An 18721-nucleotide genomic window follows, 5' to 3' on the forward strand; every position below is an offset into this window, starting at 1 on the left:
AAAGAGTAAAGGCATCTACAGAAGATCCTCCTAGTGCTAACGTGCAACCTCGTCCGTGGATAGTCTGAAAGTTTTAGAAATTTTAGCTTCAAATGCAAACCCATACTCTTCTGGGGGACACATGGGTGCTAGTGGCATTAAAAATCAATCATTTAAAGTATTAGGTGTCAAACAGTACTAAGTGTGAAAGGATGTTCAGTGTGAGAATATTGAGTCCTGGGATGAGCACAGGACGGTCGTTATGATTACAGCAGCAGGTAGAAGTCTACAGTATCCAGGTGAGAACCTAAGCTCTGTAACGGAAACGGATTGCAGGCTTCCCGTTAACGGCTTGACAGAAAACCACACAATTTTCCACATCCACCAAGTCCATTAGACCAGAGGACCTCAACCTTTTGTAAACTAAAGCTCACCCCACAAGCCTCCCCTATCACGTGGCACGCCCCCTCCCCCCTATTGGAGGAGACCAGATATAATGATTATCTATTCTATATCAAATCTATCTATATATAACCTATTCTAATTTTTGTACTTTTTAAAAAATTACTTTTCTGATTATTTATTTATTTTTTGTAAATGAACTTTTATAAAACTATATAACGGACAGGCGTGGAACGTGAATGATATAGAATGTTTCTGAACGCTGTAACTACTTTGAACAAGAGAACTAGGCTGTAGCAACGTGGACTGTTCGACATGTGAAACATGTCGTACGCGTTCTAAAAACATCCGCGTACGAACGATGTAAATCGGGACGAAGGGCGCGTCTCGTTATTAAATCGGTCAGTGGGACACCTGCGCTTGCTTCTTTTCACATTCACGTGTGTGTCAGCGGCCGTGCGATCACCGGGACGTGCTGCTCCGGCTCTTGGCCTGTCACTGAACAGAGCAGACGCCGAGAGAGGTGAGAGTGCGGCGGGAAAGTGAGACCTCGCGCTTGCAGGACAGTACTAGTGACATTTGGAAAGTTGCGAAGGTTTTCCGGAAAGTTGCTAGATTTTACGCTTGGTGCTTTGTCTTTGTTTTTTTTAGCAAAAAAAAAAAAAAGTTTCTAAGTTTGCAACACTGGTCTGCACTGACGGCTAGGTAAAAGGCAGGCTAAGCTCCGCCTCTCCCCAGCAAAAAGCAAACGCAGAGAGAGAGAGAACGCGGGGTTTTTCCATTTATACACATTCTATTTGAAAAGCAATAGAATACTCCGAGTACACAAATGATGCCCTGTCTGTGTTTATTTTCTTGAAAACAGTTTGCGCCCCTCTTCCGATCTCTCTGCACCGTGTTGAGAACCACTGCATTAGATCATTCTGGGTGTCTAATGTTTGCAAAGAAGGAAATACAGCCTCTCTTCTTCCTAGCGTTATTCCCGTACAATTCCCGCAGGGTCCATTCCAGCGGATCGTCGGTCCACGTATTTGTTTTCGCACAGGTTTTTACACCGGATGCCGTTCCTGCAACCCTCCTGGTTTATCCGGGCTTGAGACCGGCACCGAGTACATCGAACCCGGAATGGAACCCGGGCTGCGCCTGTGTGTGATCCTTAGCGACTGGACCACCAGATATCAAATGATGAACACAAAACGGTGCGAAAAACAGCAATGACAAACAAACAAAAAAAAAGTTTGGGTCAGTTTTTTGGGCGGAACTGCCTTGTTGTTGATGAGAGAGGTCGGAGGAGAATGTCCAGACTGGATTGAGCTGACAGGAAGGTACGGTAAATACACCTTCCTTCTCTTTTACAACCGCGGTGAGCAGAATTCAGAACGCACATGTCGAAACTCGAGCTGGACGGGCTACAACAGCGGAAGGCCAAATCGCGTTCCACTCACCCAAGAACAGGAATCTGAGGCTACAGTGGGCACAGGATCACCGAAACTGGACCGTGGAAGATTTGAAGAAAGATCGTGTGATGTTTTTCCAATCTCCAACGGTCCAGTTTCGGTGAACCATACAGTGTGTGAGCGAGCGAGTGAGAGAGAGAGAGAGAGAGAGAGTACTGGGATCTCACCTGTGTGTAAGGAAAGGTGTCTGGAGAGAGTTTGTTGACGGCCGAACACTTTACCACACATTGAGCAGGGGAAGAGCTGCTCGTTGAGTCTCCACTGCGGCAGGCCGTTGCTTGTCTCGCACAGCGGTTTCTCCGAATCTGAAAAAAAAAGTGCGATCCCTCCTGTCACACTGGTTAATACACACCTGTTACAGCTCGAGAAATACCGCTTAAATAAGCAACATTGACAATCAAGTCAAGCACTGGCCCAGAGATCCTCTCTTCTTTCAATTCATTTGAATGGAAAGCAATAATCTATGTTTAAAAAAAAAAAAAAGAAAAAGAAAAAAAAAGACCCGCATCTGAGAGCGAGCGTTTTTAAGTGGCCTTGTCTGCCTGCTGCGAGAGCTGTAATGAAGGCTGTGCGTAGTTATCGCCTGTCGTATTAGAATGTTTTCAGAGTGCTGCGGATTCTCATTTCGGTTAAACAGAAAATAATAAGGACTTTAAGCGCAAACTCCCAGTGTACCACAAAATGAATTCCTTCTTACTACCGTCCGTTCCTTTTCTATTAGTTTCACTGCGGTTACTCGGCGATGGGCTAAATAATACGCGGACACTTCAAGGGGTTAAGGGAGGTCTGGAAATAAATGTGTGAAGCCATTAAAAAATCGGTCCGGAATACGTCTATGTAAATAACACAATGGTGGAACGGAGCGTTTGACCGTTTCTGCTCACGGCAACAACAAAAAAATGGGAAGAAAAAAAAAAAAAAAAAAAAAAAATTGAGAGGAATTTCCAGAGAAGAACGTGTTAGAAGATGATAAAATGCAGGAGGCTGAAAGGTAGGATACATGTGCAAGATTTAACAAAGGTGAAAGGGAAGTAGACAGTCCAGATCACACAATCACAGGCAAAATACAAAGCTGAGAAACGCTGGCAGGAGTCAAAAAACACCCACTAACAGAATACTGGAGGATAAACAGACTATTATATAGGAACAAAACAACAACACTACACAGATTTGAAGACCGGATAACACTTTTTTTTTTTTTTTTTTCCTCCCCGCCTGCAGGCATCAATGCTTTATTTAAAGAATAAAATACTTGGAGGTGTGCTGTTATAGAAAAACGATCAATGACGAGGTGGAGCGATGCGGCGTGAAACGAAGCAAGAGTTACTGAAGAGTTTCATTCCTCTAATACTATAGCAGTTTATTTTAGTAAAGGACGATTCTTCATACTTTTGAATCTGTTTATACTGCAAAAGTTCTGTTTAATGTCGGTAGAACGTCCGTGAAACAAGGCTGGGTCCTAGTGCGTTTTCGTTTTAAAACACGTAACTGTTGCTACGGTTACGCCCGTCGTCTACACTGCTCCGGCGTGGACACTTTTGGAAGACCCCGTTTCGGTTTGAAAAACTTTCGCGTTTCAGTGTGAACCGACCAAAACGAAGACTTTTGAAAACGAAGGCGTGGCTCCGCCCACGTTCGCCCCCTGATCGGATCTTCTGGATCATCACGTATCCTTCCCTGATTCGTCCAGCCCGTACCATATGACCGCTACGCTATCTAAATCGAGACTGAACCGCAAGCTTCGCTGGCTTTGTCTTCATTCTTAGCAGCCATTGTGCAGTTCAATTCTGTATTTTAGAATACTGCAGCTGCGTACACGCACAAGAGGCGAGCTACGGTTAGAGCGATCGGCAACAAATCTCATTTCGAGCGGCGTGATCCCTATATGGGACGCCGGTTTGTTGGGTCTGCCGTACAAGTTCCCGTGAATCAGATATAGAAAGAATAACGTATGAGACTACTGTCATCACCGCTGTTATGGAAAATTAATCAACACCATCTGACCACTATCGGACCACTGACACCGTCCAGGTCACGGTCCAGAGCCTGAAGCTGCATGTCTGATGTTAGTTAGACACTTAACACACCCAGACTATTGTACAACACACCCTCTGTCTGCTGAATCCTATTTCTATACACCTTATATTCCCGACACAGAGCGCGGCGGGGAGAGAGAGAGAGAGCGAGCGAGCGAGCGAGAGAGAGAGAGGGAACAGTACTCCACAAGGAGACAGACAGAATTAACCTTCTGATGAAGGTGCTTTGGCTTGGCATCAAATTAAAATGCTGCTCCACGCCTCCTCTCTCTGCCATAGTGGAAGTGGGGGGAGAGAGATAAATAAACGAGGGGATAAATAAATAAATCAGAGAGAAATTCCGTCATCGCACATTGCAGCCCCTTCAAATGGCCAGGTGGCGCAGTGGGCATGCATGACTCTTACACACACACACACACACACACACACATATAAGCTGGCTAATGCAACACAGGCTTCACACATGATAAACACAGAATGGTGACATCAGCATGACATTAGCCCGGGACGAAGGAGTAAAACAGCAGACCCATGATCCCAAGCCAGTTGGAAGTTCTGCGGAACATACCAGTGTGTGTCTGTGGGTGTTTGGAGGTCATGCAAATGACATCTACAGGCTCCTGAGCTTCCTGTGTAGACCTTCGCATTCCGAACCGCTCAGTACACACTCACGCAATGGCTTTCTGCCTATGTGTGTGTGTGTGAACATGTTCGTGTGCGTGTGTGTCCCTTTGGACTTGTGGTCCCTCATATACAGGCCCATTTTTCCGGAGGCTGTCCTGCGTAGTGCAGGCTGCAGGATTGATGGGGTTAGGGAGGAGGGGAGGGGGGAGAGAGGGTGTCTCAGAGTAGCAGCTTTTTGGCATGTTGGGGAATATTTAATGGTGGCCATTAAAGAGCAGATGCACTGGCCTTGGACGCCGAGCCTGAAGGACGTCTCACCGGTACACGACCCAGCACGTGATGGCGCACCGCGGCCCAGAGCAGCTCTAAAAACTCAAATGAGTGGGTGAGTGCGGGGGAATTTGGGTAATCTTATGGAGGGAAATTAAGATATTGAGGCTGAATTTTCCCCATCCAGACCTCTTGATTCACTGGAGCTTGTGACATGAGTTCAAAAACACACCGATGTGTTGGTCAAGGTGTATTGCTTTGATGGAGGTCAACAATGTTGTTTTTTTCTCTCTTGATGTAGTTGGAAAATTCATTTAAATATGGATGGATCCTTTTTATCAAATAACGCAAATAATCAGTACCTCGGGCAGATTTTGTGTCTGAGTTATTATTATTATTATTATTATTATTATTATAAATAGGTTCTCCAGGAGACTTAGCAAACGTGGAAGAAGGTCCTCTGGTCTGACAAAACCCCAACACTACTCATCAATGTGAGAACATTCTCCTTACATTGAAGCATGGTGGTAGTAGCATCGTGTTGCCTTGGCTTCTTGGTTGCTTGTCTGACTAACGTGCTACTTACCTGGTCATTTTTTATTTATTTATTTATTATTTTTTTTAAATGGTCCTCCTCTGGATGTTCAACATTTGTTGATTTTATTTTATAACCAAACCCTGAATGATACTTTTCCAGAAGCGGGTTTGTTTTGAGGGCTCCTTGGAGAAACCATGGATGACTGCGGAAGTGCGCTCGCTGTTGAAAACCCGAGACTCTGCCTTAGCCGTCTGCACAGCAAAGGACGGTCTGTCCCGGACTATCAGAAAGGCAAAGCGCAACTACGCAGTCTCTTCATGAAGACCAAGGACACAAGGTGTACGTAGGCGAGGCATTCCTCGCTCACAGATGCACCGAGCGATTTCTACGCACGGAACGATGCACAGAACAACACGCCAGCGATGAAGACCACCCCAACTCCAACCGACCAAGTACTTCATCTGTCTGCAGTAGACGTCAGGAAAACTCCAGAGTCGTCCAAGAGTCCAGAGTCGACCCAAGGAAAGCGGCAGGTCCTGACAACATACCTGGCCGGGTGCTCGGCGAATGTGCTGATCGGTCTACACATGTCCTCTCAGATGTCTTCAACACCCCCCCCCGAATTCAGCAGTTGTCCCCGTGTGCTTCAAGATGTCCACCATCATCCCTGTGCTGAAGAAATCATCTGTGTCCTGCCTGAATGACTACCAGTCTGTCGCACTCGCACCCATCATTACGAAGTGCTTCGAGCGTCTAGTCATGAAACACATAAAGACCAGTCTTCCCACCACACTGGACCCATTTCAGTATGACGTCACGTGCAATTATGGGTGATTTTGTGTAGAGTAAAAAAAAAATAATCCCAATTAAATCCGTTTTCTTCTCTCAGATTTTCTCGTTCATTTCGTTTTACCTATCACGAGTGCCAATAATTCTGGACACATCTGAATATTTATGAATAAAAACATGGTTGGGAGCAGTGGTGGCTTCACGGTTAAGGCTCTGGGTTACTGATCGGAAGGTCGGGGGTTCAAGCCCCAGCGCTGTCACTGTTGGGCCCTTGAGCAAGGCCCTTAACTCTCTCTACTCCAGGGGGCGCTGTATCATGTCTGACCCTGCGCTCCGACCCCAGCTTCCTACCATGCTGGGATACGCGAAGAAAATAATTTCACTCTGCTGTAATGTATACGTGATCAATAAAGACTCATTATCACGGCTGTGTGAGTATCTTATCCACTGATTTATCCAAGCACGTTCTAAAATAACGATGCTATCTATAATTTATGATCGCCAACACTTATTTAATGATAACGGCGTTAATATCTCATGGGGGAAACAAAACTGACCTCGTAACCCTTCATGTTTAGTTTCCAAACATTAGCCGCGGCCGCAGTTTGGCGCTAACACGTTAATGCAGCCTGCGCTACTTTTCAACTTCAGCTTGGATTAAAAGTAGCATATAATTAAATAAACTCCAGCCCATAATTATATAACTACACGGTGTATACTACATCTCTCCACTCCATCTGGTCTGATTCACGTTACGAGAGCTTCCATTAAAGCTGCGTGGATGTCTGCCCTCAACTCTGGTGTGTGACTTTTCAGAGCGCTAACAGGCAGGAAGCAGGCAAGATACCCAGAAACCCCTGGTGCTGGTGGGTGACTCATGACCGGTAAGGACCTGTAAGCTGAGACCCAGCGGCTCGGACAGCTTGTTCGGTTATGAGTGCGATTTATCACACCTTCCTACAATGCACCGGGGCAGGGCTTGTGTTCGGCACGATCGAACTGCGTTGCTAATGTTATGGGATGAACACTTTTAACGTTACTGTACGAGTGAGGTTCTGAAAACTGAGCAACGACAACAACTATGAGCTAGTTTACTACCTGAGGAAAAAAAAAACCCAACAACACCACATTTTTGCTTTTCTGGTTCAAAAAGTAAGGTGGGGTCACGGGGTTGATACGTCCGTGACCTCTAGAGCATCTGTTAACCAGACTGGCCCAGAGTGTGCGTGCATGCAAGGTCCTCAAGCGCTTAATGGTTTAATTGGCATCGTTAAGGGTGGGAGAGCAGACAGCCTCGACACTCACGGAGAAGTGTAACCCAAGGCAAAGATACAAGGACACATACACACACACACTTTCATACGAAAAGCGGCACAATAACAGCAGTGAAAATTCAGTGTTGTGATGAAAGCTGGACCGTTTCATAGATGGCTGGTATGGCTATGCAGAAATAATAATAATAATAATCTTTTTTTTTTTTTTACGTCAGGTGAGTCCAGCATTGACTGTGGAGTGGGAGTTACAGCCCACGCCGGGTTACAAAGGTGTTAACCATTTAGAAATGAAACGGACAAGGAGAGTGAGTGTGTGAGAGAGAGAACTCAGTTGTGTAGTGTGTGTGTGTGTGTGTGTGTGTGTAGCGAATTAACTCTCAGGGCACCCTGGACATGGAAAACCCAATCATTATTTCATTAAGTGGTGGAAGGAAGCGGGCCAGGCTGCCGCGCACTAATTACCCTCCGCCAGAGGGGCCAGCAGAGACGGGGGTTGTGGGGGGACATGGAGCACAGCTGCCCAGCGCCAAGGCCTCCGGGCTGGGCACGCATATGGGCACGGGGCCTCCTGGAGCTCCGGAGCCTGGCAGCGGGTAGGGGATTTGTAATCAGCGAGCCAAAATAAGGGAACTGGTGAGGACTGAAGCGGGCCGACTACAGCGTCTCAGGGCTGAAATAAATAAACAAACAAACAAACAAACAAATAAATAAAATCTAATCTATACCTTCAGGGACAGTGGAGAGTGTTCGAGACAGGCAGGCACGCACCAGTAATATAAAGTGCCGTCATGATCATATTCTTTTAAATGATTTAAAGATAATAAACTATACTACCCTCAATAAATTTCAACACAACAACCCACCTGAAAATTGTAATGATAAAAAAATAAATAAATAATAGGTTCATTTGGAAACAGCCTTAAATAAACAAATAAACATGACATGGTGCTGGCAGAATTAAATTCTACACCGCACTTAGAGTATTGGTGTTTCTCTGACTGGTCACGTGAGAGAGAAACGAGATTTTGGGCTCATTAGAAAATGTATAAATTGTTACGAGAGGGGAAAAAAAAAAAGAGATATATAGTTTGTCTTTCTGCATTGTTTACTCGGTGATTAGATTAGTGTTCATCCACCATCTTTGTCTGTGAGATGTTGAGTAACAGATTTATTTATTTATTTTATATATATATATATATATATATATATATATATATATATATATATATATATATATATATATATATATATACACACATATACATATATATACACATATATACACACACACACATATATACACACACACACATATACACACACACACACACACACACATATATATATATATATATATATATATATATATATATATATATATATATATATATATATATATATATATATGAATGTCTTACATCTTTTCCATTTGAACAGAACTGAATCAAATATCCTCTTCATTAATGACTATAAAAGGTTGCTATAATATTTATCCAAACATCATTGCACAGAAATCATTGCACATTTACCGTTTGATTTATGTGTATTTGTTCGCCAGATGCTTTTATCTCTGAATTTGAGTGTGAACTGCATGTGTGGGATAGCTGTCGAGAAATATTCGCCATCGTCACGATGAGGCGGTATCGTCGATGTTTGTGCCACTGCGGCTATTTCAGCTGACTGCTCAAGGTCCTCGTTATCATGGCCTCCTCAACCCAAACATCTTCACTCATTACCTTGTTGAGCAAAATCAGAGCAAGCTTTCAAAGTAGGTATTCTGGTAGTAGTGAACTTTCTTTAGGCTCTGACCTGCCCCCTAGTGGACAGAGCTTTTAATCCTCTAGATGTACAAAAAGTATGCAGGTGAGTATAGAATAACTGACGGTTTAGGACAGGGGATCCTCTTCAGAGTACTCCCCGAGTGTTCACGCAGGATAATGTTGAGTGAAATGTTTATTTGTTGAAAAATCTGAAGAGTTTTTTCTTTTTTCTTTTTTAAACCTCAGCTTTTGCTGCTGTTTTAAAACTATGCCACCTTACCATGAAACTTTCAACTGGAAACTGTTTTCACATTTTGTTTCAGTGGTCTTTTTAAGAAAGCTGGACTCATGCCTTCACACACATGACATACTTGGGGAGTGATTTGGCTTGTTCTCTGTCCTTGAGTGTAAATCCAAATCCTTGCTGTATTCATTCAACGCTCCTCTCGTTTTTTTTGTGTGCTTGGTTTTTCCTCCTCTTGTGATTTACATTTACTCACAATATATCTGTCCATTTTAGGATTTTAAGGTATTTAAAGTGCACCTATTATGGTTTTTCAAATATTACCTTTCATGTAGTAATTCCAGGCTTACTTCCTGCACAAAGTTACGTAGGTTTGTAACAAAAAGCCCCGCCTTCATTTTTCCCCCCAGACGTAATGGTAGCGAGCGTTTCCTTTTGGGCACACAGCGGTAGCCCAATCACGACAGACTGGGACATCTGACAAATCAGAGCAGAGTATGCTCTCTGAAAGGAGGAGTTTAGAATGCATCCTTTAGAACGGATCATTTAACGAGTCAATTTTGACACTAGGGGGCGGGCGTTTAACGCCGCAGTTTAAATGATGAGCACATTAAAGTGTTTTTTTTAATCTTGGATGCATGTAAATCTGTAGTACTAGACCTTTAAAACAAAATTAGGTACGTTTCAAAACCACAATAGGTGCGCTTTAAGACATTTTTAGTCAGGAAGAATGTATTAGCTAGCTAACACTGTATTTTACGTTTAACTTTCACATGCTAAGATCTATTATCTTATGAAAAGACCCGTGAGTAATTCAATCAATTTCCATCTTTTTTTTTTTTTTTAACATATGAGGTTACAATAAAGTGTTGGAATATTAATTGTTTTAATTAAGTATTTTTTTTTATTTATTAATGAATTATATTTTATAATATTAAAATATAACTGAATGTTACCATATCATTTCCATAACAGTCTCACAAACCCCCTGCAATGCCACCATGGAAACCTGGTTTGGAAACTCCAAAAGGTCTAACTTTGGCAGTCGTGACATTTGAACTTGTAACCTTCTGGCCACCAGCACAGAACCACAACGGCTCAGCTGTACGTTTCAGACATTTCCCCCCACTGTACAGGCGTACAGTCCCGTCTGAAAGTATTATAACATCAATGACAACTCTATTGTTTTTCTATACAATAAAGACATCTGGGTTTGAGATCAAAAGATGAATAGGAGAGAAATTGCAGCTTTAGTTTCCTGATATTTACATCTAGGTATGTTAAAAAACTTAGAACATGGCACCTTTTGTTTCAACGCACCCATTTTTCAAGTCATCAAAAATATTCGACAGGTGCCTCTTGTTGCCCAGGTGTGCTCTGATAGATTGATTGTTTAAACAGTTAATAGCTCTGAATGTCTACTCTTGGTCTGAGCCCTGGGATTCGCCTGTGAAGAGGCTGTTTGTTGTTTAAAAAGGATAAACCAACATGAAGACCAGAGAGCTGTCTATGGGAGAAAAGCAAGCCATTTTGAAGCTAAGAAAAGAGGGAAAATCTAACAGAGCCGTTGCACAAACACTAGGCATAGCCAGGACAACAACCTGGAATATCCTGAAAAAGAAAGAAACCACTGGTGTGCCAGTGGGACAGCCAGACACGGAACAGGTCGGCCAAGGTACGCAACAACAGTTGAGGACAGAAACATTTCGAGAGCCGTGAAGAAAAACCCCAAAACAACATCTAGTGATATCAACAACCTCCACAAAACAGGGGTGATGGTATCACAATCCACCAATCGAAGAAGACTTATACATATAAATATAGCGGCCATATCACAACATACAAATGTTGGCTCAAATTTAGCCTATTACCCAAAAACATTTAAAACTCAACTTAGAAGCCAATACTCACATCTACCTCTGAGCCCAGTTGGAGATAGAAAAAATACACCAGCCGTGAGTGAGAAGAAGCAAGGGTCCAGCTTTATTGTTCCATTCCACCACACGAGATCCACACCGATGAGAATTCTCAAAAGTGATCCCCCTACCCTGAGCTTAAGCTCCAGTATCATCAGCAGTAAGAATCGGAAGACCAGATTGGAATGCGCAAAGAAATACTGAGATGATCCAGAAAAGTTCTGGAACCAAGATTAACCTCTAGGAAAGTGACTGAAAGGCCAAAGTGTGGAGAAAGAAAAGATCTGCTCATGATCCAAAACACAAAAACTCATCAGTCAAGCATGGTGGAGGTAGTGTCATGGCTTGGGCTTAAATGGCTGCTTCTGGAACAGGCTTGCTAATCTTGTTCACTCTCTCATCTCCACTAATAGCTGGTGTGCGGTGGGCGTTCTGGTGCACTGTGGCTGCCGTTGCATCATCCCGGTGGATGCTACACATTAGCGGTGGTTGAGGAGACCCCCCCTCCCCCTCCCTCCCATACTACGTAAAGTGCTTTGAGTGTCTAGAAAAGCGCTATATAAATGTAACTGTAACTAACTAACTAAATTATTGATGATGGAACTCATGATGGTATCAGCAGAATGAATTCAGAAGTCTTCAGAAACGTTTTATCTGCCAATTTACAGAGAAATACGTCCAATCTAATCGGCTGATCCAAACCACACGGCCAATTCAACAAAGGACTTCATTAAGGGGGGGATTGGAAGATGTTAGACTGGAAAAAGTCAATCACCAGACCTTAACCCAATTGAGCAGCATTTCACCTCCTGAAGAGGAGACTGAAGGGAGGACCCCCCCTCCCCAAAACAAACAAATAAACAAAACAAAAACAACAACAACTGAAAGAATCTGCAGTACAGACCTGGAAAAGCAACACAGAAGAAGAACCCAACAGTTCGGTGATGTCACCGAGTCGCCAGCTTAATTCAGTTACTGCAAGCAAGGGGTGTGCGACCAAACATGAATCAACTGCAATTATCATGAGGTGAAAGCTGAAATTCTGTCTCATTCATCTCTTGATCTCAGACCCAAATGTCTTCAGTGTATAGGAAAAACAAACGATCGTGAGTGCCTCGGCGTTCCAATACTTACAGAGGGGACTGTATATGTACCGTAAGGCAATAAATATCTACACTGTGTGAGGTACCTTGCTGTTGGGAGGCTCGGGCGGAGGAGCTGGCCTCGGCTGGGGAAGAGCTCTTGGAGCGCGTGCTGAAGGGCGATTGTCTAAAGCGGTCGTCCAGAAAAGGGCTGGAAGAAAACGTGATGCAAGAACCGTCATCCTCCTTTCATTTCAGGGCAGGAAACAGGAAAACAGTAGCAGCGGGTATCGGTGTCAGTGCTCACCTGGTCATGCCGAACGACGTGCTGTCTTTATTTTCGTTAGCTTTGCTTACTTTTTCTGCAACACACACACACACACACACACACACAAAACAACACACACGAGGGCATTCGGGTTAAGCTGGTGCGTTTTTATAAAGCAGACGTGTTTTATTCTTCATTCTAACCCGGCGCAAATGGGCCATCCGCAACGTTTTTTCACACGGCCGCTTGCGTTTTCAGATGAAGCGTAATTGTGCACTCTATTTACTCCAGCCTGTGAGAGTTCAAACATAAACTGCTAAAGAAAGTCCTGTGTTATTGTTTAAGCCCTTGAAGGCCTAAGGTTATTATTGGGGTATTTATTTTTAAGCAAATTATTCAATAATTACAGTAAAACCAAGAGCAAACAGTCTGTAGGAAGATAGACCTGGATTTAAATCTGAATGTTTGGGTGCCATGTGTCGAGAGTCAGGGTTTAGTCCGAGGCCTTGTTCTTTGTACACTGCTTAACAAATCCAGGATAAAAACGATGCATGCCAGATTTACTAATCCTGATCGTTCCAAATAATTCCGGGCTAATTCGGTTCCTCGAACGCACCCGAGACGGTTTGTTGAGTTCGATTTCCAAATGTCTGTTGCGTTTAGTATCTCGCAGAATGCTTGCTTACACGTCACACCCAAAGCATCATGGGAGTCAGGAATATAACGACTTGGTCAGCCATACAACAGGCTTTAGAATAAAGAAGGGAGCCATCCCAAATCCCCTCTGTCTCTGGGTGACACTTCCTAGGCTCCTTCTCTCCAACACTCGGTGTCACATGACACACAGAGGACACAAGGGTTCTCTGGGTTGCCATGACGATGCCGCAAGAGATGCAGAAAGAAAGGGGAGGGGGGGGGGCAGCGAGAGCCAGAGAAACAGAGATATGCAAAGGAAGCATGTGTGAGCGAGTGGGTTTTACGTTTGTGAACGAGACGAATGGAGGACTGGGCTTCAACGGACGGGGCTCACACACACACACACACTTCACAGATTCTGGTTTGGAGCATGCAAATAGTGTGTGTATGTGTGTGTGTGTGTGTGTGTGTGTGTGTGTGTGTGTATGCTGGGAGAAAAGTGATGGTGGTGGCATTTTCTCAAGCTTCAGAGGTGCTACATGGAATTTAAACCGAGAGCCGTAACTGGCAAAGTGAGTAACGGGGGCAGCTTTGCCTCGACTAATCCTCTCTCTGCTCTGGAGTGAAAAGCATGCATCGTTTAAAACCACACACACACACACACACACACACACACACACACACACGTTCGCCCTGCAGCCCATCCCACAGAAAGAGAATAGAGCCCAAAGAGGACACACACACACACACACACACACACACACACACACACACACACAAACTAAACAGCCATGGAGAGAACAGGAGGACAGAGCGATGCGTTCCTTGTTGTGGCAGAACAGTCGACCCTTTGCTTGTTCCTCTTTCACTCACCAGACAGTTTGAAGAGCAGCTCGGAGGCCATTTTGACCGATATGTCCTGGGAGAAGAGGTCTTTGTTGGGGCAGGGCAGAGGCTCCGGAAGGCCAGCCATTGGCTCCTTCTTCTCGCATGCCCCTAAAGTGCTGAAGCCTAGCAGGTGAGAAGGGGGCGGAGCCACATCTGAGGGTGGATCCACTTCCATGGGCTCCGCCTTTACCGTCACTTTATGGAGACAGGTGTCTTTGCTGTTCTCTGGAAGAGGCCAAAGAGGAAGATATGAAGGTCAATGAGTTACATCATGTTACAGTGAAATAAATGGTAGAATGGTCTGTACTTCTTTAGCGCTTTATTTATTTATTTATTTATTTATGTATTTTTTCTAACCTTAGTGGTTCTACAAAGCGCTTTACACTGGTTCTCATTTACACACACACGGTAGAGCTGCCATGCAAGACGCTAACTTGCCGTTCAGTGTCTTACCCAAGGACACTTCGGCATGTGGAGTCACGTGGGCCGGGAATCTAACCTCCAACCCTACCATTAGTGGACGACCCGCTCTACCGCCTGATTCACAGCCGCCCAATAAAATAAATTTAAATAAATGTAAAAAAGAAATAAAATGAAATGCATTTTTAACTTCTTGGTGCGTCCATCACAATGCAAAATCGTAAAAATAAGAGACCTTTTAAATAACGGACCAATCAGATACCACGGTCATGGCATGTTAGTTAGTTACGGTTACATTTATATAGCACTTTTCTAGAAACTCAAAGAGCTTTACATAATTTTTTTTTTTTGTGGGGGGGGGGGTGTGTTCTGTGGGGGATCTCCTCAACCACCACTAGTGTGTAGCATGCACCTGGATGATGTGACGATGCGATGGCAGCCATAGTGCTCCAGAACGCCCACCACACACTAGCTATTACCGGAGAGGAGAGAGTGATGTCACCAAATCAGGGATGGAGATTACTAGAGGGCCATGATGGAGAAGGGCCAATGGGGGAATGTCAGCAGGACACCGGGGTTATACCCCTAATCTTTTACCATAAGTGTCCTGGGATTTTTAATGATCACAGAGAGTCAGGACTATGGTTTAAGGTCTTATTCGAAAGACACATTCGAAAGATCCCGTTTGTTAATACAGCCAAGATTTTTCAATAAATTTTCTCACAATAAAAAAAACAACAAACCAAAACAGACAATTTCAGTTAACCATAATGGTTTGCTTTCTGGGGGAAAAGAAAATCCAATCCTATCAAGTATTATTTTTGTAAATTCAGACTCGTATTTTATACTTACCTATTTATATTTGTAATGTAAGTGATGTTTATATATATATATATATATATATATATATATATATATATATATATATATATATATATATATATATATATAGCTGCTGTACTCCATCATCTTCTATTTCAACTAATAAACCAATCCACATCTCAGCATTACTCCAGTTATTACTCCATTACACCAAGCTTCAGTTCACTGAGTCACAAAGTGAACGTCACAACGTCATGTGGATCCGCTGCGTGACTCGTTGATTATTATACCTTCAGTGGAGACCTGATCGCACCCAATCCACGTGACGCAGAGTTCCCGAGTCTAAAAGCTGCACAAAAGAAGAGCTGCGAATCTGTCAGAACGAGTCTGAGCTGTCCTCACATCTCCCTGATGGGGGGGAGCTGGAGGTGTTTGTCCTCCTGCCATGAAGAGGAACAATCCATCTGTGTTCCTGAAGGAGGCAGACAATGTGTAATTATCTTGTCTCCGCGTGCAGGATAGCGAAGACGAACGGAGCTCGGCGAATCTCTGTGTTAGTGTTGGTCAGCGTTCGGTAGATTCGATTCCAGACTCGTTTCTCAAGTCGTTTCCCGAACACAAAGTCAGACAATCTACTACTCTGGATGAGAAACTTATCGAGGAGTAGTCTTTCAAACTCTGTGTCTGCTGAACAGAATTATGGGATTACACCGACACTTGATGCTTTCTCATATTTCCCAGAAACAAGAAACGCTCGGAGTCTTCTCTCCTTCTAACACACATGATATTCTTCGGTAGGTCAACGACGGGGTGGTGTCACGAAGCAGAGTCAGGCCCCGTTTTCACGTTTTAAAATGAAAACGATCCTCGTCCACACTGGCGTTTCGGCCGTGTTTTGGAAACGATCTGAAATGACGGTCTTCAGACCGTGCTGTTATACTGTAATAACCCACGTTGGGGTCTGACCAGCACGGATTATTCGTGTAGAATTGCAGCTTTGTGTTTTATTGGCAATTTGCCATCCGTCCTTTTTCCTACCGCTTATCCTACACGCAGGGGAACCTGGAACCGGTCCCAGGGAACTCGGGGCACAAGGCCCCGGGGGACACCCTGGACGGGACGCCAGCTCATTCACACACTACTGACAATTGGGAAATGCCAATCGGCCCACGATGCATGTCTTTGGACTGGGGGAGGAAACCGGAGAACCCGGAGGAAACCCCCGAAGCACGGGGAGAACGTGCAAACTCTGTGCACGCGCTCCGAGGCCCCGACCCCAGAGGTGCGAGGCAACCCTGCTAACCACTAAAAAAAAAAAATAATAATAAAAAAAAAAAAAAAAAGTTGGTTCCAGTTACCATGTGCGTAATAATAGCTATAAACATTGTTCAGGCTTTTCTGTCGGGTCAATTCTAGTCGTGTTTGGTCTAATAAAATCTTAGCCTTTTACAAAAAAAAAAAAAACAATACCTGTATTCAGGTAAAACTTTTTGTCTTCCTTTTATTAGAAACCGTAAAATGTTTGGAGGCCGTAAAATGTTTGCTTGCAATTCAGTAGATATGCTCACTACATAGGGTCTAACAACTTCCTTTTTAGAAGCAACTTCATGTGCTACATGCTCAATAAAACAGCATTTCAGAGATACTGACTCCAACAACTGCCGAACTTCTTACCTGTACGCACACTCGTGTATTTTATTTTTTTTTAATTTGAGGAAAGGTGATTTATAAACTACATGAAATCGCTGTGCCATAAACGACACGCATTTATCCAGGCGGAGCGTTACGGTAACGTGTAGTTGTTGTGTTTTGGAGAGAGAGTAGACTGCGGGCTCATGAACACTTCACTGTGAGGTTTTTCCCTTCAAATATGTGAATAACATGGATGTGTTTGAGCTTCATTCCGTCAGCCCTGGCGCATGATATGAAATAAACAGCGTTCGTGCCGAGTGGAGGTTCAGTCACGTCGGGATCTAGAACGTTCTCAGGTCCACTTAAGCAAAAAAGAGGAAGGAAACGGATGCCAACGTTATAAAGAGCACATAAAGAGCTCCTACGCTTCGACGGGTGTCTTAATGAAAAACTGCCCTCGTCAACTGGCCTGATATCGGAAAATAAAAAGGTCTGCGGTAGCCCTGAGCACGAGGGAGGGAGAGAGAGAGAGAGAGAGAGAGAGAGAGAGAGAGAGAGAGAGAGAGAGAGAGAGATGGAGGTGGATGGAAAAACACGACCCTTCCAGAGTTTTTCATAGCGTGCTGCAACCTTTCCCCTGCTCCTTCTTATCAGATCAGTTCAAAAGGTTAGACAAACAGCAGCTATAAATAGCATGAGGGTGGATGCCATCTGCAGTCAGCTCTGCACTGGTGGGCGGGGCTAACAGGCACCGACTCTGATCCCCGCCCACTCAGAGGAGCAGAGTGTCAGTGGGTGGAGCTTGGGCCTGTGTCCCTGTGTTTACGTCTGGATTTGACCTAGATAGCATGAGTACTGTGTGTGTGTGCGTGCGTGCGTGCGTGTGTGTATGTGCGTGCGTGTGTGTATGTGCATGTGTGTGTGTATGTGCGTGTGTGTATGTATGTGCGTGTGTGTGTGTGTCCAGGTGTCGGGCTCTGGAGGAGGCAATGCCACACGGACAACCAGCAGCCTGCTAATCCCTTAATAAGGGGAATGGAGCCAACACGAGGGTTGGGGTCACACAAGGGACACACACACACACACACACACACACACACACCCACACACACACACACACTCTCTCTCGCTCTCTTTTTTCCCTTAAAAACACACAAAGGCGTGCACTCTCACCTTGAGTTCACCAACTGATATTGTTAGTAACCGATTTCAAACACACACACACACACACACACACACACACACACACACACACAAGCTTTGCAGAAAAAAATCTTCTCATAAAGTGCATTTTATAAAGTCCACACATTTGCCCTTACTGTACACGGCTCAGGTAGAATTCTCTCTCTCTCTCACACACACACACACACACACACACACACACACACACACACACACACACACACACAAGCACATGCACAGACGCGCGACTGAAATGTTTCTCGTGATGTTAAAAAGCTTTTGATCTGAAGGTGTGTGATTAAACGTGTGAAATCGGTGTCGGAGACAAAAATAGAATCGTGCCGACGTGTTCGTTCCTCTCATTAGAAAACGAACATTTTATTTATCTTTTTTTAAACGGACGACTCGGAGCGAAATATTTTCCTAAAAGCAGCCGATAAGAGTCCGGCGTCGGTGTGACCTCCTTTAATCCTGTTTAAAAAGCATCTCGGGGAAATTCCTC

General features: G+C 44.1%; 1 protein-coding gene across 5 annotated transcripts in view; it reads right to left on the bottom strand.

The window, feature by feature from the left end:
* znf827 (zinc finger protein 827) overlaps nt 1–18721 on the bottom strand; it is a 112218-nt gene that overhangs the window by 20471 nt on the left and 73026 nt on the right. For all 5 annotated transcript variants that reach the window (XR_008396349.1, XR_006982018.2, XM_017464465.3 and 2 more), the window contains exons 6-9: nt 14149–14388; nt 12679–12733; nt 12479–12582; nt 2006–2143 (exon numbers count right to left, since the gene is read on the bottom strand). Coding sequence is in view for 3 of the 5 variants with exons in the window: in XM_017464465.3 (XP_017319954.1) it covers nt 2006–2143; nt 12479–12582; nt 12679–12733; nt 14149–14388 (537 nt within the window). In the remaining 2 variants the exon portion in view is untranslated. The remainder of the gene's footprint in view (nt 1–2005; nt 2144–12478; nt 12583–12678; nt 12734–14148; nt 14389–18721) is intronic.

This window comes from Ictalurus punctatus, chromosome 3, assembly GCF_001660625.3.
Source record: "Ictalurus punctatus breed USDA103 chromosome 3, Coco_2.0, whole genome shotgun sequence".
Classification (NCBI taxonomy): domain Eukaryota; kingdom Metazoa; phylum Chordata; class Actinopteri; order Siluriformes; family Ictaluridae; genus Ictalurus; species Ictalurus punctatus.